The sequence below is a fragment of the Myotis lucifugus genome, unplaced genomic scaffold (genome assembly GCF_000147115.1).
Source record: "Myotis lucifugus unplaced genomic scaffold, Myoluc2.0 scaffold_46, whole genome shotgun sequence".
Classification (NCBI taxonomy): Eukaryota; Metazoa; Chordata; class Mammalia; order Chiroptera; family Vespertilionidae; genus Myotis; species Myotis lucifugus.
Window position 1 is genome coordinate 1,927,643 of NW_005871094.1, and position 21,121 is coordinate 1,948,763.

The 21,121-nt window shown below is 49.4% G+C and overlaps 1 protein-coding gene across 1 annotated transcript in view; it reads left to right on the forward strand.

The window, feature by feature from the left end:
• The first annotated feature begins 1,040 nt into the window (after positions 1–1,040).
• The window catches only part of SLC13A4 (solute carrier family 13 member 4), a 39,010-nt gene continuing 18,929 nt past the window's right edge, over positions 1,041–21,121 (forward strand). The window contains exons 1-5 of the mRNA XM_006088313.3: positions 1,041–1,306; positions 6,614–6,742; positions 16,639–16,775; positions 18,465–18,637; positions 19,039–19,093. Coding sequence (XP_006088375.1) covers positions 1,208–1,306; positions 6,614–6,742; positions 16,639–16,775; positions 18,465–18,637; positions 19,039–19,093 — 593 coding nt within the window. The 5' untranslated portion in view covers positions 1,041–1,207. The remainder of the gene's footprint in view (positions 1,307–6,613; positions 6,743–16,638; positions 16,776–18,464; positions 18,638–19,038; positions 19,094–21,121) is intronic.

The following is a 21,121-nucleotide window of genomic DNA, read 5'->3' on the forward strand; positions in this document are numbered from 1 at the left end:
ACGTTATCAAACGCGCTTTGCCACCAGGGAAGTCTGGAAGGGTTAATACTGTGCATTCTGGGGCAACTGTCTCCAGAATTAATCTTTTCTTTTCTCCCTGCCCCTAGACACATCCTCCTCCGAAGGCCTAGTGAGCAGTGGCCCTCCCAGAGCAAGGTCTGTGTCCCAGAGTCCCCTACGACAGAGCAGTGCCTGGGGAAGCGGGATTGGGTTTCCAATGATGGTCCTCACTCCAGCCCCTAGGATGTTTGAGAAACAAAATAAGCTTTGCAAGTTGCCTAAGTTCTGCAGCATCAGCAGGACCCTGCTGGGTCCAATCAAGAAGTGCCTTCGGAACAGAGCCTGACTCCTTCTTTCGGCCGCGCTGATTGGCTGTGGGAATGGGCGGGGCTACTGCCTCTGCCCGGCTTCCCATAGGTGAATGGAAGTGAAGGTGGGCCTCCAGCAAGATTTTGTCCCGTGACAACTTGGAATGTCTGGGGACTTTTTTTTTTTTTTTTTCCTGCTCCAGAGGCTCTGGGCTCAAGGCAAATCATAAGTGGGAAATCAATTTGAAGGAAAGACATTTGAACCCAGTTAAGGTGCCAGGTCCCAGGAAAGAAGCCCAGCCCCATCTGAAGTCTGCATCCTCTGCTGACAAACTTGGGGGGCCCTGATTTAAGGAAAGGGGGTACTAGGTTTTGTTTTGTTTTTTTAAGGGAAGAAGGGGTCCAGTGAAGGAGCACAGGTATGAAGTGAAACTGGCACTGCCCAAAAGAGGCCACAGAGGAGGACAATGATGGAGGGCACGGTGTCCTCTTGGTATCTTTAAGTTTTAAAGCCTTTCAATGACTTCTTCAAGGCCAATCAGCTACCGAAGAGGTGGAATTTTGATTGATTAAGGGGACCTTTGCTGGCCCTAGAATGCAGTTACTCTATTACTAACTCAGCAAAGAGGGAGCCCACTATGCCTCGGGTGACCATCCCTTCCCTGTTCATTTTGGCTGGGCATGAAACCATGCTCGCCAATCCCACCTAAAACAGGAGCGAGGAGCCCAGCCTCGGTGCCAGCAGGGGCTGTAACTGCCTCCTGTTCTGCCCCACGACGACACAGGACTCTGGGAAGCCGGGAGGTGTAAGACGTCTTCTGGACCACGCGCACCTGGAGGAGCGAAGGCATTTATCTGGCCGGCCCGGCAGGCTCCGAGGGAGCGAGCACAGGTCCGGGATGGGTCTGCTGAAGGGCCTGCTCGGGGTGAGGAAACTGCTGCTGTCCATCCTGGTGCCGCTGCTGCTGCTGCCCCTGCCCATGCTCCACCCCAGCAGCGTGAGTACCGCGGTCCACGGGCTCAGGCGGGGGTCAGGCAGGGGAGGGGGTGGAGGGAAGGGGGCTTAGGCAGCTCCTCGAGGTGTTTTGTTGATGGTTTGAAGAAATGGGAGTGTTTTCCTGGAGGAGGCTGGAATACTTTCTTCCTAAGAACTGCCATGGCCGGCCCCCTATCTCATTCCCAGTCCCCCTTCCCCGCGCCCCAGCCAGGAGTGAGGTTAGAGGAGGGGCAGCTGAGGGGGCTGATGTGTCACAAGTCAGTGGCCTTCCTGACCCGGGCGGGCCCATGTGCTGAAAAGGACACCTCGCCCAGTGGCTGTCAGGACTCGCATGGGACCATCTGTAGGGGAGAGCAGCCAGGATGCAGGAAGGCCTCCCCTGGATGACACTGAGGAGGGGGTGGGGAGGGACAGCAGAGCCGGCTGCGGGGGTGGGGGGGGGAAGGGGGGCTTTTGGTGGCGGGTCTCGGGCTCTGGTAACCAGGATTTGTCATTTCATCTCCAAAGTTCCCTTTGAACTTTGAATTGAAAGCAGAGCTCAGCGTCTTGCCCTGGTCCCCGGCCACCCCCTTTCATTGTTTGTAACCTCTGTGTTTTCTTCTCTGTGTTCCTGAAGGAGAACTATCAAATGACATGATAAAAAAGAAACAAGAGCCCCCAACTCTAGACCATGACCTAGTTTCTGACCGTTTGTGGGAGCAGAGGAACCACAGCTTTGGCTCTGCACTTGGCTTGCTTCTCAGACCACTGCTTGACTCCCTTCTCTTCCTTGCCCTCTCCTCCTGCCCCCTCCTCTCCCTCTCCCTCTTCCTCTTCCCCTCTTCTCTTCCTCCTCCTCCCCTCGGTGGCTTTACCCCCCCCCCCCATACCAATACCCCTGAGACTTTAGGGAAAATAAGCCGAGAGGTTAATCGTGGCTGTGGGAGGGAAGCGCACCCTCCACGCAGCTTCCTGAGTCACTTGGTAACCAAGATTAAGCCGTGAAGTTCAATAAAGGGGATTAAGATGTTTCTTCTTAATAACAACCTGGCTCAAATCTTTAGTGGAATAAGGGCCCCAGAGTGCCAGGGAGACGCTGATTGAAACGGGGCTGGGATCAGCACGCTGCGATGACTGCTGACAGCTCTCCTGGCCTGTCCGCCAGTCACCTCTCGGCTCTGTCCAAGCGAGCTGATGTTCCCTTTCTTTTTACATTTGTTTGTTTACTCAACATCAAATGGGTTTAAGGGGATATTAACCAGAGACTCATTGCCCTCTTCTTCCCCACAGCAGCACCCCTTGGGTCCCCTGAAGTCAGCCCCATCCTTGGGGAACTCACTGTAGGATGCAGTGCTCCCCACATTTCATCCTGACACCCCGCCTTTGAGCTTCTTAGTTACCAATGACTAGTAAGAAGTACCCACAAAAAGAAAAATAATAAATTATTGAATTAGGCAAAATAAGCTATACATTTGAGGGGGAATTGGGTAGTGTGGGGAGAGACGGAAGGACAGATGAGCTTTGGTCTGTGTGGGTCTAGAAATAATTTTTGCAGAGATGTTTTTAAAGCTGGACTTAGACTAATAGACGTGCCCTTTCTTGACTTGGCCCTTTTTTCAGATTGAGTTTCTCCTTTGGTTGGGACAGGGTTCTCAACAGCCACACTAGTGACATTGGGGGTGGGGTGGGGGGTGTGTGGAGCTGTCCTGTGCATTGTAGGGTGATTAGCAGCATCCAATTAGGTGCCAATCACACACACTGCCCGCCCCCCACTAGGACATCCAATAGTGCTTCCAGACACTACCAAGTATCCCCTGGGGGGCAACATCACCCCCAGTTAAGGACCAGTGCCTTAAGAAAATAGAAATACGCTACCTCTGAGTTTCCCAGCCAGTTCACCTGGTTAGAGGGGGGCAGATGTGTCAACCCCATCGCCCTCGGGACAGCTAGATGGAGCCTGGTGGCTGATGCCCTGAGAGCTGGATGCAGCCTGCTGGCCACCACCCCAGCGTGGCCTGCAAAGATGACTTCTCTGTGTGTCACAGTGTCAAGGGCCCTGCTCCTCTTCCTCTACGATGACGGAAAAGCACCTTGAGGTCACCATCCTTCCTACCTTGTACCCAATTTTTAGATTCTGATATTTAGTCCTTAAGATTCCTAAATGGACTTGTTCGCTCGGGGCTGGAGCCAAGAGAAGTGGCCTGGATAGCAGCCACTCGCCTGTGGTTCTGATGGTTCTTCAAAGTGACAAGCTACGTTTTAGGAAGGGTTAGAATGACCTTCCTTTTCCTGTCCAGCTCTCTAAAACCAGAGCCCAGACTCAGTTTACCATGTTACAGAAGAGGAGGGTACAACACAGGGGTTCCATAACTAAGCCCCGCTTTGGCAGGGTGGGGTGGGGAGATAAATGTTACACCCAATTCCCAAGGTAGATTTCAAAAAGGCTTCCCCGTCACTAAGACAGCAAATACATAGACCACAAGCCCCTTCCAGTGAGGTTTGGATGGGATGTCACTGGGGTGGTAGATATCACTGCATGAAAAAGGAGCAAAGACAACCATGAGGGGGGTAGCAGAATCAGGAAACGTCTGATAGGGGGAATGCCACTTTGAACTCTCCCCCTTCTTTGTAAACAGGAGCAAAAAATCCCACAAATGACAACACTTTCTCTTAAAGACACAGCCTGAATACTTGCCTTGCCCTACACGCCCGCCGGCCAGTGGCAGTGATAAGGGGCCTGGGATTCTTAGAACGTTTTCTCTGGTAGATAATAGAGAGCTGTCGGCCAACAAAGGGGCCCAATTCAGTTCGGCCAACATTGAGCCACCTACCATTTACGGGCCAGATGTGGGGACATCAGACCTCTGTAATCAAACTTCACAGGGTATTTTGGGGTGACTGAATATACGCTTACTATTGAATTCTGAGGAGGTTGAGAAGGGGCAAAAGGAAGTCTATGTATTAAATTCCATGGGTGGACTGAGTGAGGAATATATGGATAAGCCCTCTGAAGGTGGTCTCTTGGTTTTTCGTCTGCTCTAAGGAAAGTCCAGGTGACAGTGACGGTACTTTATCCTGTTCTTTTTAAATATTGATTTTAGAGAGAGGAAAGGAGAGAGGTAGAAATATTGATGAGAATCATCGATCGGCTGCCTCCTGCCTCATGGGGATCAAACCTGCAACCTGGGCATGTGCCCTGACCTGGAATGGAACCACGACCTCCTGGTTCATAGGTCGATGCTCAACCACTGAACCACACCACCCAGGCTCACCTGTTCTTAATACTGCTGGGTGAAGGTGGCTTGTGACTCCCTCCAGTAACCTATTCTAATTCTTAACAACAGTTACAATAAAAAAGTTTACCTTGGCTTACTCCAATTCTCCTAATTCAAAGCAAAATGGTGCCTGGTAACAAGGAAAGTTTCTGTCTCTCATTTTCAGCCTGTCTCCCCTTCTCCCCTCGCTGAACTTGTGGCCCTGAAACGACCAGGAGAAGAAAGACTGAAGGTTCTCAGGAAGGAATAAGCATTTCTCAGTGAGGGATGGTCTGTCCCCTTTATCTTCAACTGGAGTTAAGAGCTGCCATGTTGTCTCCTTCCCAGGCAAAGGTTGGGAATAAGTGGCCTTCAGTGAGCTAAAGGGCTTTGATCTCCCTTGGGTAGTTTTATATCTACAACAAAGGAGGTATTTCTCTAAATTGCATTCTTTTCCAAATGGAGCCTTTTTATTTTTCCACTAGTGATTCTGTTGTCTTATCAGCACTTCCAAAAAATTTTAACTTCTCTGTGATCTTTTGGCCCCGGGGAATTCTCAGTGGGAGCTACAGTCAACAATTGTTGGGGTAGTTCCCATTTCCCAAGCCTCACCCCACAATCCTTGCATATTAGGAGGGAGCAAGGGCCCATCCAGCCAAGCGGGGTTCATCACTCCTGGCGACCTTCACTGATCACGGCGACCTTTTGAAACTTTTATGCAAGAGTGTGAAACACTTGTTCTGAACCCAAAGGAGAAATAAACAGAACAAGATTGTCAGGTTCCTTGATCACCAGCCAGCTTCAGGGCAGGTCAGACCTGAGCCCAGATGGTTTAGAACGATGTATAATTTGAGGAACCCACAGTCAGCTTGGATCTTTTACACAGCGCTTCCCCCCCGCCCCACCCCACCCCACCCCGCCCCACCCCGAGTCCATTGTTAAGACCCTTGGACAGTGACCTCTCCCAACAGCAAGCCAATGATCATTAACCATTTCAGGAAGCCAGCATTACTGGAGGCCAAAATGAAGGAGAGTAATTTTTTTTACAAGAATGTTGCATTAATTAATTCTTTGCAAGCAGCAAAGTGAGTGGGCTGGGGAAACTGGTACATTTCCAGGCCTTCCCTGCCAGGTCCTAGCACTCTTTATTTCCTTTATCAAAAGAATGCTCCCTCCTGCGTCCAGCAGGTGGAATGGAATCCCAGAGCAATGAGAACCAGACACTTAAGACACTGATTCCCCTTCTCTCCCCAAGGAACACTTGGCAATGTCTAGACCAGGGGTGGGCAAACTTTTTGACTCGAGGGCCACAATGGGTTCTTAAACTGGACCGGAGGGCCGGAACAAAAGCATGGATGGAGTGTTTGTGTGAACTAATATAAATTCAAAGTAAACATCATTACATAAAAGGGTACGGTCTTTTTTTTTTTTTTTAGTTTTATTCATTTCAAACGGGCCGGATTCGGCCCGCGGGCCGTAGTTTGCCCACGGCTGGTCTAGAGACTTTTTGGGGAGGTGCTACTGACACCTAGTGGGTGGAGGCCAAGGATCCTGCTAAACATCTTACCATGCACAGGACAGCCCCCAGGGCAAGGAATTAGCTGGCCCCAGATGGGACAGGGTCGGAGCTCTCATGTGAACCCATCACACAGATTGATCCCTACTTTCAGCTACCCCAAGAACCTCTAGTGTCCGATCAACTTGACATCAAAATATCCTTCTGGGAGCTCCACCTTTACATACATGACCTCAGCTCTGAACACTGCAGTTGGTTTTGGCCCTGACCCCACAGTTTCAGGAACCAGCAGAGCTACAATGTCCTAACAGCCTGATAGCCACCCTGTTGGAGGCCAATGCAAACCACATGGCAGGTGTCTGTTCACCTGAGGAGCAGCAATTACTTCACACACCAATGTACGGGTCCCACACGTTTCCACCACACTCCTCTGCCAGGGCTGTCCCCCAGCACCCACGTCTGAGTCTGGATGCCTGCTGCCTCTGCCCTGGGTCTCCTCTGGATTCTCAGTGCCAGGGGCTGTCCCTGTGACTGACCACCCACTTTCTTCCCCTTCCAGGAGGCTTCATGTGCGTACGTGCTGATCGTGACCGCTGTGTACTGGGTGTCTGAGGCCGTGCCTCTCGGAGCTGCAGCCCTGGTGCCTGCCTTCCTCTACCCATTTTTTGGAGTCCTCCGATCCAGCGAGGTTAGTCCCCTTGCGGCCCAGCCCCCCGCTTGGGTCAATGCCAGGGCGGTGAAAGAGGGTTCAAGGTGAAGGAAGATACACAAAGCACTTAAGGTAATGGTTTTTTCATCCTCTAGAACAACCCCATAGCACTAAGCCTTTGCACATGCTGCTCTGGACCCTGAGTTCCTCTCCCTCCACCAGTGACCTTCATCAAACTGCCCATTTCAGTAGTTTGGGAGGGAACGTGACTTTTCGAGAAGGAAAAGAAGACTGGCAGTGAAGGGTTAGGTGTTATTATGCTGGGGCTGCAGACAGACAACATTGGCGGAGTCAGAGGGCAAGTTTTATTATTTGAAGTGAAAAAGCCTATGCTATCTGTACGACCAAGTGGCTGTGGCGACATTTAGCAACTGGGCTACAGAGAGCAGTGTAGGCCAAATATAGTCAGTCTAATTGGACATCAAACTCAGATTAGAAGACAAATGACAATAAGAGAGAGGAAATGGGTTAGAGCTCTTTGTGAGTCAGTTAACTCTGAGCCACAGCCTCCGGCACACCCCTGCACCTAGCTCATCAGCAGGAGCTCCCTGTTCCAGAAAACTCGTCTACTTGTCACTCCCCAAACCCACTGTGTGCTTGCCCAGCCCCTTGCCATGACTCAGACCACTCTTCCTCCCTGAAAAGTTCTCTCCGATTCCTTTAACCTTTAAAATCCTACCCAGTTACCCTCTTTGGTGAAGCCTCTCCAAAGCCTTTGGCTAAAAGTGTTCTCTTCCCTTGGAGCCTATCTGACGTCTTTAGCCTTTAAATGGTGCGTGAGATACACCAACTTTCTGCAGACTTGTCCTCTCTCCACCAAGATTCCCGCCCTCTAGGATGTATGATGTCTATGGTGTGTGGGCCCTCAGTTAATGTTTCTTGATTGCAATGTTTCCTGATGGTGTTTCAATAGTGTACTCTCCATATGGAGGCAGGCATGTGGGTAATAGGATAGGTGTGATGCTGGGACTGTGGCTTTGGCCCTCATGTTACTCACTCAACATTCGGAAAAGTATTTTCTGAGTTTTGTATCTACCATGTGCGAGATAGGATATTGAGGGTACCCTGAGGGTGACAAAAATGAAACGCATAATTTCTGCTCTCTTCAATCTCACAGAATCTTCCCACTGTCAGCTCAATGTGTGCCTGGAAGTGGCTCATTTTAAAATATATATATTTTATTGATTTTTTACAGAGAGGAATAGAGAGTTGGAAACATCAATGAGAGAGAAACATCAACCAGCTGCCTCCTGCACACCCCCTACTGGGGATGTGCCTGCAACCAAGGTACATGCCCTTGACCAGAATCGAACCTGGGACCCTTGAGTCCACAGGCCAACGCTCTATCCACTGAGCCAAACCAGTTAGGGCTGAAGTGGCTCATTTGTATGGTGACTTGTTGGTCGGCAGGAATTAAGAGTTTGTTATGTGCAAAGCTTAGACTGCTTTCTGTCTACAGAACTCAGGTGCTGAAAAAAAGATATGAGATTATAGAAGTGACTCCAGACCTTAAGAGGTTTCTATTCTAGCAGAGAGGAAGTATAAACCACGTGGAAAAACACGGAAGACCCTATGCAATAACGCCTCACTTTCCAACACTGCAGAGGGTTTACATACTTCCCCCTGAAGGAATGTCGTAGATAAATGAAATTTACCCAGTCAAGTGCCCAAAGTTTATGTTGACCATTTTTTGATTGAAGTCTTTCTTTCTAAACAGCTTTATAATTCCCCTGGTCTTTTAAACAAAAGTTGTTGAACATAAATTAACTTTTTCTTTGGAGCCTACACAATTTCCACGGGAAAAAATTTCCCAATCAGAGGAGCCAATATGGGCTGGACAAGAGCACAGTCGAGTAACTTGAATGCTGGTTGACCAGCAGAGCCTAAAGAATCTTGAGTAATGTACTGGCAGCGGACTGGAGACAGAGCCCAAGAGAAAATATAAAAGGCATGTTATTGGATTTGCAGATGACTCAGAGATGGATGGGCTAGCTACTGTATGGTGACAGAATCAATGTTGACAGACTAAGACAATGAACTAACATGAAGTTCAATAAGGATAAATGTTAACAGTCGTGTGAAAAAGACCCTTGGCTCTGCGTTGAGTACAAACTCAGCATGAGTCATCTATCAGTGCAATGTGGCTGCCAAAATTTCGAGCGTTTACCATATGCCAGGCACTATGGGAGGTCTTTTACATGCATTCTATCATTTAATCCTCTATAAAGTGACTAATATTTTTATCTTCACTTTACAGAGCAGGAAACTGAAGTTCAGAGAGGTTAAGTAACTTACTGGAGGCTACACAGCTAATAAATAGTAAAGCTTGAACCCAGGATTGAATGATCCCAGAACTTGCACTCTTAACCACTGGCCAAAATGTACTGAAATCTGCTGAATTGACAAACATGTGTATCCAAAGCATCAGGTTCTGGATAGGAGCTCATTCAGAGGTAGCTAGCCAAGATACCAAAAACCTAGACGTGAGTCACATGAGGAACAGAGAAAACTCAAGAGGAGCATGATTTCTGGCTTCTACAGCTCAACACACCAGGCTCACAGGTCAAACCAGAACCTAAGAACCAAAGCACCGTAAGGGAGATCCTGCTGTGAGGGAGGGAAGCCTGGAAGGGGCTGCGAGTGTAGTCCTGGTGTTCCTGTCCCTGAAAGGGGCTGCGAGTGTAGTCCTGGTGTTCCTGTCCCTGGAAGGGGCTGCGAGTGTAGTCCTGGTGTTCCTGTCCCTGGAAGGGGCTGCGAGTGTAGTCCTGGTGTTCCTGTCCCTGGAAGGGGCTGCGAGTGTAGTCCTGGTGTTCCTGTCCCTGGAAGGGGCTGCGAGTGTAGTCCTGGTGTTCCTGTCCCTGGAAGGGGCTGCGAGTGTAGTCCTGGTGTTCCTGTCCCTGGGAGTGTAGCCACATGACCATGCCAGGGATGCGAGGTTGGACTTTGTGCCTTGGGAGAGGGTTGGACTCTAAGGATGCTTTGACTTTAGGATTCTGTGATCTTGTGGGCATCTGGCCAATACTTCCCCTACTGGTACACAGAGCTCGGACCTATATTTTAGATTTGCTTTTAGGTTTTGGTTTTGGTTTGTTTTGCCTCCAGCGTGTGCCACTGCTGTCCTTGTATCTGCTTCTAAAGTTCTCTAAGGCCTTCTGATGGGACAGTACCTGTGTCAATCAAGCTAGCTAAGATTTACTGTTTATAGGAGACAGGCATCGAGGAGGGGGCAGAGGGGTCTCTGGGGCAGTAAACAGCCTGGTTTGAACACTGGGCTTGGGATAGTTGCCAGGACGCCCGGGGTCAGGAGTGACTGCTCTCTCTCCACCCCTCCCGAGTGCGCGCAGACACACACACCCTCTGCCGCCTCCGTGGCCCTTCATTGCAGGCCCCCCGCAAGTCTTGTTCAGATTCCAGCTCCTGCTGGGTCCAGAGAAGCAGGTCCGGCTGGGATAACAAAACAGCCGTAACAGCCAAGTGACGCCTGGGTCTGGTGTCATGAATCTGCTTCCCTGTGTGTTCCTGAACGTTCTGACCCGCCGGATTCCTGACCAATGCCTGGACCCCAGCTTTCTCTGTTTGTTTAAACCTGGAGCATTTGCTACACCAATCTCCACTCTGCCTTCTGGCCTCCGCTCACCATGGAGGCTGACCCTCCTGCGTACTGGCCTGGGCAGATGGAGGCCGAGCACCTGGGCCCGGCCACCTGCCTAACTCCAGGCTGCCTGTCACCCACAGCCATCCGGACACAGCCCAGAGCGGAGCTCCACACCCAGGTCTTAGCAGGGACTGGAACCAGGAATATCTTGTAGCTTTTGAGGCCACGCTGGTGTTTCTGTGGGAAAGAAGGAGCCAGCCCTTCGCCTCTGGGCGCAGAGCCCAGCCCAGTTTCCTCCACTGGGGCAGCTCAGACAGCCCTGGAGGAACTGGGGGCTCTTATGTCCGCGTGTCCAGCTCTGCAGGAGCTGGGCCCACTTCGGGGCCAGGTCAGCACCCATCTGGGCTCTCTGTTTGAGCTTCTCTAGGGTACGGTTTGCCAAAAATGTTTTTTTAAGCAACAAAACATTTTCTTTCGTCCAAATCTCAGGAGACCCAATACATACAGGGATGGAAGAGGAAGTCCTCCTCAAACTGGGGATGGGGACCCAGAGCCCAGGCTGCTAGGGCCCTTCCCGCAGGCAGTGGGTGTGATTGGAAAGCCTCTGTCCTCAAATCAGGTGGCTTCGGTGGAGTTCACATACAGGTCTCCAGTAGATGCAGCATCCTGCCCCTGGGAAGGGCTGAGAGCCAGACACAAAGGACTTGGCTGCTCAGCTCGGGAACCAGCTGCAATGGCGTGGTGGGGGGTCCCTCTCTCATGGGGAACCGTCCAGGCCTCCCCTCCTGGGGTTTACAGGATTTGACTGCAGAATTGTTCAGATGAACAAACAAAAAAACTCAAATAGGTCCATTGCCAGAGGCCACGCTGGCCTCCTGAGGGGCTGTGACATGCCTGCCACTTGCAGAGGCCCCCTGACAGCTTGACTTGCCAAGAGAGCCGGGGTCTGAGGCTGGCATCAGGGTGCTGAGTGGCTGAGATTCCGAGGGGACCCACCCAAAGCCACCGAATGCCCATGTCAGGTCCGCACACCCTGCTGGTCCCTATCTGCCTCGGCCATGAGCCAGGAGAATGGCCACGCGGAAGCGGCCTGGACCCACACTGGAAGTAGGGCAGAATGGAGTGGGGATCAGTTTTGGCACTGACTAGGCTTGAGCAAGTTGAGTAACCTCTCTAAACTGCCATGTACCCGTCTGAAAGCTGCCAATGACAGAAAGGCCTACCTCCTGGGGAGTCATGAGGATGGCACACTATTCTGAGTGTGAGTCCGAGGTTAACAGCCAGATCTCCACTCTCCTCAAACTTCTAGCCATAGATCTATAGCTCCCCTCCCCTTTTTATTTTTTAAATTTATCTTTATCATTGAAAGTATTACAGATGTGCCCCTTTTTTTCCTCATTGACCCCCTCCACCCCGTATCCCCGTACCCCTCCTCCCATGCCTTCTGTGTCCATGGGTTATGCATATATGCTTATAAGTTCCCCGGTTAATCTCTCCCCACTCACCCTCCCCCGCCTTCCCTCTGAGATTCATTAGTCTGTTCCATGCTTCTATGTCTTTGGATCTATTTTGTTCATCAGTTTATTTTGTTCACTAGATTCCACATATGAGTAAGATCATGCGATACTTGTCATTCTCTGACTGGCTTATAATATTACCCAGGTCCCTCCATGCTGTTGTAAATGACAAGAGTTCCTTCTTTTTTATTGCTGCATATTATTCCATGGTGTAAATGTACCATAGCTTTTTTACCCACTCATCTAATGATGGGCACTTGGGCTGTTTCCAGATCTTAGCTATTGCAAATTGCACTGCTATGAGTGTAGGGGTGCATACATTCTTTCTGATTGGTGTTTTGGGTTTCTTAGGATATAGTCCTAGAAGTGGGATCACTGGGTCAAATGGGAGTTCCATATTTAATTTTTTGAGGAAACTCTATATTCCCCCCTCCCCTTTTTAAAAAACGTTAAAAATATTTTTGAAAACCTATCTAGAGAGCAATACATAATTGTGTCCAAAGTGATGTTTTTAAGAGCTTGTGGCTAACAGGTGTCACTGCAGTTCACTAACGATGAACCGGTTAGTTAACGGACTACATTCAGCAGCATTTCTGCCCTTGTGCCTCTGGATCCCTGCTGGGTCAGAAAGCTCTGGCGATGCACTTGCCCTTCACTTAAGAAAATCTGGAGGAATTTTTGTCTTTTAGGTCCACCTTGCTCTTTATTTCACTGATTTCTCTCATTCCTTTATTTGATCATGCTGGCACCCCTGCTTCCTAACCCTCAATCTCATCTTGGAGCTTTTTCTTACTTCTTTCATGATCATAATGAACATTTATTGAGCACTTCCTACATGCCAGGCACTGCCCTAAGAGCCCACCTGAGTGATCTTACTGAAGGCCTATGTCACGATGGAGTAAATGAGCCACGTATCATTAATCACACTGAAAAGGTTGGAGTGACGAGCCACAAGCGTTCAGCAGTTTATCCAAGAGCATATAACTCGTCTAGACAATCAAGCAACCCCTTAAACCAAGCAGCCTGAAGTCCAGAACCCAAGCTCTAAATTGTTGTACTCTGCTCGGCCTTTTCAAAGCAGTTTCCTTGAGCCAATCCCTTCTAAAACTCAGTCCAGAAACACCTCTGCTCTCCAAATCCAGTGACTTGGCACAGAGAAAAACCACAGAGCAGAAAAGGGCAATAAAACCACCACTGAGAATGTCACAAAACCATGCATTCTACTCGTGGGAGGAGCACTCATTTTAAAATCTCTCTTCTCTGTGCAAATAATTCTAACAAGCTTCATCACAGAGTTTCCCACTCACAGGATATTAATCTTGGAAATTAGATAGTGGGGGGGAAAATGCTTAGTGCAAATGTGAGCACACAACACATTTTAGGAAATGATTAACATAATCATTAAGAATCCTAGAACTTCAGTGTTTATTGTAAAAGAAATTCAGTGGGCTCGACAGCTAACAAACACCACCATTGGACGGGGTTTTAATTTATAAAAGCGAAAAGGCAGTCCTGTGCCTGGGCCCACTCAACGTGCAATGGCCTCAGGCCCAGTCAGCCTTTGTGTGGCCCACTTAGTAACAGGAAGCACCGCCGGGATCCCGGTTGTCAATGCGGTGGCCATGTGCCATTTAATCTTCACAACAGCTTTACAAAAGGTAGGAACTCACATAATCCTCGTTTATTTCTAGATGAAAAAAAAAAAATGAAGCCCAGAGAGGTTGAGTAACTTACCCAGGGCCTCACAGCCCAGTCCTGGCTGACTGCAGAGGCCCCACTCTTTACGACTTGACTGCATTACTCCCTGATCACAACCACAACCAGGCTCATCGCCCAAGCGCTGCGCATCACTGACTGGGGGGCAGGGAGGGCGCTGGGTAGAGCTGAGCCCACCAAACAAAGTCAGAAAGCAGCACAGCGCCAGCATCAGCTTAGGCTGACCTGGGCCAGGTGTGGAGGGCCAGTGCCAGGACTTCCCTCCTTGGCACACAGAGGAAATTGAAACACTGACTCCACCACCAAGTTACCTCTAGGTATCCTGGGAAGGGGAGGGTGCAGTGAGAAAGGTCCTGGGCCCCCAGCTCAGCAGCTGCCCACAGGCATCCCTGCCTGCTTTCACCGCCCACTAGGGGGCAGCATCTCCACCCCTGGGCCCAGCCCAGTGGCTTCCCAGCCCTTTGCAGCCAGCCGCCAGCCAGCCGCCAGCCAGGGGCCTTCTCCGCCCTCTGGGAGCATAGTGACAGGGTTAGTGAAGCCTGGGGTTGAGGACAAGAACTAGTTTAACCAGAAACAGAGGAAATGGTCACAGAGAGGGCAGATGCCCAGACTCCTACACAAAACTCATGAACCAGACACAAGGAAATCATGGGGACAAGAGGGAGAAGGGGGAATGGGAGCCGACTGCCTTTATTTTGACTTTTATGTTATCAAAGTGTCCCATGAGTTTAAAGCTCAAATAATACTGAAACACAATGAAAAACCAGCAGTTTCCTGCCCCCACCCCTCCCCACTGGACCTCCCCCTACCCTGGGTCAATAACTTATATATTTTTTATATTTTTAATGTAGCTTTATTGTTGAAAGTATTAGAGGTGTCCTCTTGGGTCAGTAACTTAAATTTGCTAACTGCTTCTCCTGGTACAAAGCTCCATATTCCTCTATGTATTATGATTTTAATTATTGCGTTAGCCCCATGATATGAGTAAGTCTCTTACATCCCTGGATCCCCCTGACATGAGTATATCACAATTGTTGTTACTTCCCTAATCAATGCTTACCAGTGTGATTATGTAAATATTGTTTACTTCAAACACTATATAATGTCACGTTTCATTTTCTGTTCAATGTTTACTCTTCCCACATCTAAAAAATGTTGTTTTCTCACTGTAAGCGGGTTCCTAAGTTAGAAGTTAAACTTTTCTGCATATCTTTCCCCCAAGGCTCTGTCTTGGTTGCATTGCTGGGAGCAATTCTCATGTGGGTGACAGATATTTATTGAGCATCTACCTTTGCATGTTATTCTACCAGGCGTTGAAGATACAGAAAGACTAAAATTGGAAAGACTAAAATTTGATCAGGAGACGAGAGGGTCACATAAAAAAATATAAACAGTACGGCACGAAGCAACAATTCGAGCACTGCCCGCAGTGCTCTGTGACAGGTGGAATGAATGGTGCCTGGAGGGAACAGCCTGGAGCCGGAAGCTAGAGTCCCGAGTCCTGAGGAAGGTTTAGGAGGCATGGGCCTGACCTGGGCGTTGAAGTCTGAGCAGTGTGTACAGCAGAGATGAGAAGAATGTGCCAAGTGAGGGAGGGAATCAATGAATAGTTGGTCCGTGGACCCCAAACATGTGAAACATCTTTTCAGCAGGCCCCAGTCTCAATTTCCTCATCACTAAAAAGTGGGAAGGAGTTGGTAACTGGTACTGTGGTTGTGTAAGACAAAAATTTCTATTCTTAGGAAATATTCACAGAAGTTTTGGGGGGTAAAGGGCCAAAATTAATGTAACTTACCCTCAAATTGTTCAGAACAACAACAACAAAAAACTATGCAGAGAGACAGTCTGTGGGTATTCCTTTTACTATTATCGTTTTTGGAACTCTTTGGAATTTTTGATTATTTAGAGTTATTTAAATTGAATAAAATTTTAAGGTTTAAGGCTAGTTATAAAGGCACCTTAAGAACTCTATCCTAAGAAAATAATCACATTTATATAAGGTTAACAATTTAAGCATTTGTAGTGGGGAAAAACAACAACAAAAATTAAATATTCAACATAAAGAAAATGGCCAAATAAATTTTATGATACATTATGCTGCCATTAACATAAATGTTTTCCAATAGATTTAAATTTCATAAGAAAATGATCAGGGTATGATGTAATAGAAAAAAGAGCAGGATATAAAACTGTACATACTGTATAAATCCAATTATGTATCAATATAGACATTACAAAATTGAAGAACATACCAAAGTATTAACAATAGTAGGCTTCAGGGTAATTTTATCTTTAAATTTCTATATTTTTATTTGTCTGTTTGCTTTTTAATCCTCACCTGAGGATAGTTTTTCCATTGATTTCTAGAGAATTTCTAGTGGGGGAGAGAGAGAGAAACATAGACATGCGAAAGACACATCAATTGGTTGCCTCCCACACACACCCCTAATGGGACTGGGGAACTTGCAACCAAGGAATCGAACCTGGGACCCTTCGGTCCGCAGGCCCACGCTCTAACCACTGAACAAAACCAGCCAGGGCTACATTTCTATATTTTGAAGTTTTCCATAATGAACATGTATTGATTTTCTAACAAAAAAAAAAGCTAAAGAAAAAAATGAGACTTAGGGATAAACCCAGGGTTATTTAAATAATTTTTAAGCATTAAGATAAAATTATAAGTATGGTTATTCTTTGAAATCATATTTATAATGTTTTTATATCTTTAAAAAGGTGAAGAAGAATATTGACCTTATGGGGTTATTGGCAGGTTTAATGAAATAATCTTTGTGAAGTTCTTAACATAGAGCCTGCCAAGGTAGTGTGTGTATATGTATATATAAATTAAAAACAAAAAGTTTTTAAATATATGTAACAGTGAGCTATTGTAATAACCCTCAACTCCCTGCTTCTTGTTTGCCTGGTTAAGGATAAGACTTGTTTGGCATAGCCAGGCTGGGGAGGGGGTGGAGGAGGGCAGGCCATGGGGGGTCGTGGAGGGGGAGTGGGCCCTGGGTGGGGCGGGGGTGACCTGCTGGCCCCTGCAGGTGGCGGCCGAGTACTTCAAGAACACCACGCTGCTGCTGGTGGGCGTCATCTGCGTGGCGGCGGCCGTGGAGAAGTGGAACCTGCACAAGCGCATTGCTCTGCGCATGGTCATGCTGGCCGGAGCCAAGCCGGGCATGTAAGTGGCACTGGGGGTGTCCAGCCATGGTGGGCCACCGGGGCATGTCCACTTCTACCGGTGGGGATGGGGTGACCTGCAAGGCCAGGGGCTCTCACCTCTCCCTCCAACGGCAGGGCCTATAACCATGGAATGGAGACGTGAGTGTGTGACTCTGGGGTCACCTACTGTCACAGTCTAAACAATGTATCTGAGCAGCCCAGACTGCGAGGGCGGTGGGTTACAAAACTGGACGGACTAACCTAAACTGGTTCCCAGCCTTTTTCGGGTGCATCAGGAAACAGGCTGGACAGGAAGTGGTGGCTTCTCCTTTGTCATGAAGGAGATGTGACGGTTTCATTGCCCAGGCCAGACATGCTGTCCTGTTGCATTTGACCACGTCTGCCACGCAAGGCCTGCCCTAGCAGCCTCGTCTCTTCTCTCTGCTTCACGAGGCGGGGAGAGATTCGAGCCTTGGGAAATGTGCAGGAAAGTCAGGTTGACAGTCCGGATAACCTCACCCCTGCTCCGCTGCACAACTTTCTTGCTACATTTTATGTAAACTGCCCTGACTCCTTTGGGAATCAAACGACCCCTTTAGGGTCTAAACAAATAATTTGGGATTCGTTTTCAACATTAGTCATTAGATTTTGCTTAAAAGGATGTTCCTGTCTCCCACTTAACTGCAGCTTCATTCAGCACAACTCGCCTCCGCACTAGTAACAATCGCACGCAGCCTCCTAGGCGCACAGTGGCATTTCCTCCCACCATCCAGGGACTCTGAGGCCCTTGGAGACCTCTGTACTGTCTTCAGGGATTTGTATCCCATCAGGTTCCCACTTGTCTCTATTTACCTCAATCCCAGCAAGTTGCCACCCCCTGGGGTGCTCTGCACCCGCATATCCAGGGCAGGTGAACAAAACACCATCAGGACCTTGGCCCACGAGACACGAGTCACGTGATACAGGTGCGGTCCCAGGTGTGCAGTCATGGTTCCATCTAGAGTAATAAGCACGGCCATCTTCATGTTGGCCTGTCTTATGGAAATGAGAACCATGTCTGCACAAACACAACTGCATGCTTTCAAAGCCGACGAGAAACAACTGGAGAGCTCTCTCTGTGTCTTCCTCCAAGTGCTGACCCTGTAAGACACAAGCTGGGAAGGTGCTCCCAGTGATATGGGCTCGTCTGTGACTCCAGCCGGTTGACAGTGGGACAGGATGGCGGGACTGTAAGCTTTGTTTTGGTCACTAACTGTGGTGACTTGGCTGCAAAGCAAGGCATGTCATGGTACTCATAGAACTGCTGGCTGCAAGGGCAAAAATAGAATTCCTTCCCACACAAAGAACATACATCATCCCCAAGCTAATATCCACAGAGAGGGGAGCAATCAGTAAGGCCATGCCCTCTGACCCCACGACCAAAGCTATTCTTTAAGTAAGGGCTTTTTTCTGGCTAAAGCTGCTAGCCCATGAAGTGTGATTCATTCATTCATTCAACAAGTGTTTATTTACTATTTACTCTGTGCTAAACCCTGGGAGTACAAAGCCAATGGAAGACGTAAAAACCCAATTTTTTGGATAAATTCTGGCCATGGTACTCAAGGCCAACACCATCGGGTCTGTTGTAGGCCCCCCCAGAAGCCCTGGGAGACGGGCAATTGGGGGTTCCCCTGCTGCTGACGCTCTGCCTGCCCTCCCTGCCTTCCAGGCTGCTGCTCTGCTTCATGAGCTGTACCACACTGCTCTCCATGTGGCTCTCCAACACGTCCACCACCGCCATGGTGATGCCCATCGTGGAGGCCGTCCTGCAGGAGCTGGTCAACGCCGAGGAGGACCAGCTCATGACCAGCAACTCCAACACCGAGGAGGCCGAGCCCACCAGTACAGTTTGCTGGAGTCCCTGTGCCCTTTGTCCCTCTGACTCCTCCTGTGATACCCAGCCCGGTGCCCTCACCTGCTGCTTCCCCTTCCCTCCCCTCCATCCCATACCAGTCCTCGCAGCTTGAAGCTTCCCTGAGACCCTCCCCCAACTGCCAAATCTTTATTCTTCCCCCACTGACAGCAGCCACCACTGTTCCTTTCCCCCAACACTCAAGGGTCAGGACAAGCCACGAGTCCCACCACACCTTCCGGGGGGTGGAGTTGGGGGGGGCTTAATGCACCAGGCCCCAGCAGAAGCCTTTATGCCCTATTTCCCCACTCAGCCCTGAGCCCCTGAGCCCTGCCTGTGGGGGCACGTCCAGCCTCCTCATCTCACTTCCTGCTTTCCTTTGCTACTGTAGGTCTTGGTGCAAACAATAGCCAGCCTTCTCTGGAACTCATCTTTGTCGATGAAGAGTGAGTATGACTGCCCTCCTCCCAGGCAGAGCCTCTCCACGTCCATTCTGAGGTCAGGAAAGCTGGGACCTGAGCCTGTACACAGCTCTTTCAGACGAACGGGCCACGCTCACATCTTGCCAGGCCACCACCTCCCCTTGCCCTGATTTCCTCCCCACACCTGGGAGCACCCTGCCAAAATCTTGAAGGCAACTTCCTTAACCACAGGGTATTGCAGTGATCGGGGGAGAGATAAAAAGACTACACTAAATCTGAGGGGGTATGTTCATGGTCTATATATCTACCAAGTTGAATTTCTCTACATTGACGTTCCTCTTAGGAGAATAATATGTTTAATCTATCAATGGGAAAATATTCACACAATAGATGTCACCAGACATTCTTAGAGAATCACAAAAATTTATAGATACGGTCTCACTGAATTGGGTCTTGTTAGATATGGCAGAGAAAAACTAGGTGGAAGGTAGGGGACTAGAGGACAGTGGTGAGAGCTGTCAAACTGTGGTCCTCAAGGTAGTCCATGATGAATATCACACTTTAAAAGCTGGATTTGTACTAGAGCTCAGGCTTGCGATTTGCTCTTTTCATAAAAAATGGAGAACTCACATTGAGTGACACCACCGTATGGAATGGGGTAGACTCCCCAACATAGCACATTGGGTTCTCCCCACCCCGAGCCTTGAGGATATCTCAGGCAAAGCCCAGAGCTCCTCTGGTTCCCATCAGATAGGAGAACGACCTGGTTTTCAGATGTTCAGCAGTCTAGTCCAGACTCATCTGAAAACTTCCCGTCATCCAGCGCCTCTCCCCATCTCCTCTCATGCTCACACCGCCCCCTTCAGCCCAGGTCTGCAGAATCAGGGGTAAAACCAAGTAGGGGAGGGAGTTAACTCTCTCTCTCCTCCCCCAGTTCACTCTGCTCTGACTTCTCCAGGGTGCAGGAAAGAAAAGGGGCACGAAGGTCTGGGCTGGAGGTGTCCGAGGAGTGTCCCCTGGGGCCACCTCTGATAGCCCTGGGCCTGACGCGGTGAGGTGCTCTCAGACAACCACTCATGCTCCCTTGGTTCTGGGTTCTGGTGGCTCACTCCCCACAGCCCTTTGTTCTGGGCTGGCCTCTGCCTTTTCAGGATGGTTCCAGCCCAGCGACCTTCCGTGTGTGCTCACCCCTGAAAGACAGTTGAGCCCTGAAAGCGCGGGCTGGGGTCCTTCTCCTCACTCTGGCCTCTCAGGCAGCGCCCCCTTTGTTCTTTTCTAGACAAAAATATGTCCCCAAGCTCCAAAGCAAAGGCTCGAGTTGTCCCTAGAACTCTGGTGTGAGGATGCTCCTCTCAGAACTCTAGTCTGAGGGTCCCTTGCCTGCCCTCACCCACTTTGGGAAGGAAGGAGAGGAAACCTCACCTCACTCCTCCAAAGAACACTTCCCTCTGAACCCTACCAACTCCTCATCCTTCCCCAGAACAGTCTGGGATGAGTGATGACCACAGGACCCCGAGCCCTGCACGGGGGTTCAGCACCTCTCGCTGTCTTCACGGTGGGTGAGGTCACAGCATCCACTGTTCTCAGGACTAAGACAAACCAGAAACCTCCATTCAGTGCTCGTGTACGTCAGTAATGCTGATAGTTTGGTTCTCACCTTCCTCTCAACTCAAGGCGAAGGTTGGGGACCAACAGGCTGTGCAGTTGACCAACCACCGCTGAGGAGCAGGGCCCATCAGAAACTCCCCCATCTCCTTGCTCTCACGTGCATTTCACCATGCGGTGCGGGCCCTCCCTCTTCCCGACACCTCAGATAAGCACTCACAGGCTTCTTTTTCTTGATAGTGACCTCCAGTCAGGCAGAGACAGGCTCCTGCCCTGCACGCCTCTTAGCACCTGCTGCCCTCAGGGAGTTAGAGACCTCTGTCTGCCTAGCTTCCTACACTGTAAATGCAGGTACAACACGAGGACTAACAAAGTCCGCACTTGAGTACTCAGCACCACCCAGCACGCCATGTTAGCTATTATTAGGAGTGTCCCTCTCATGTCTAA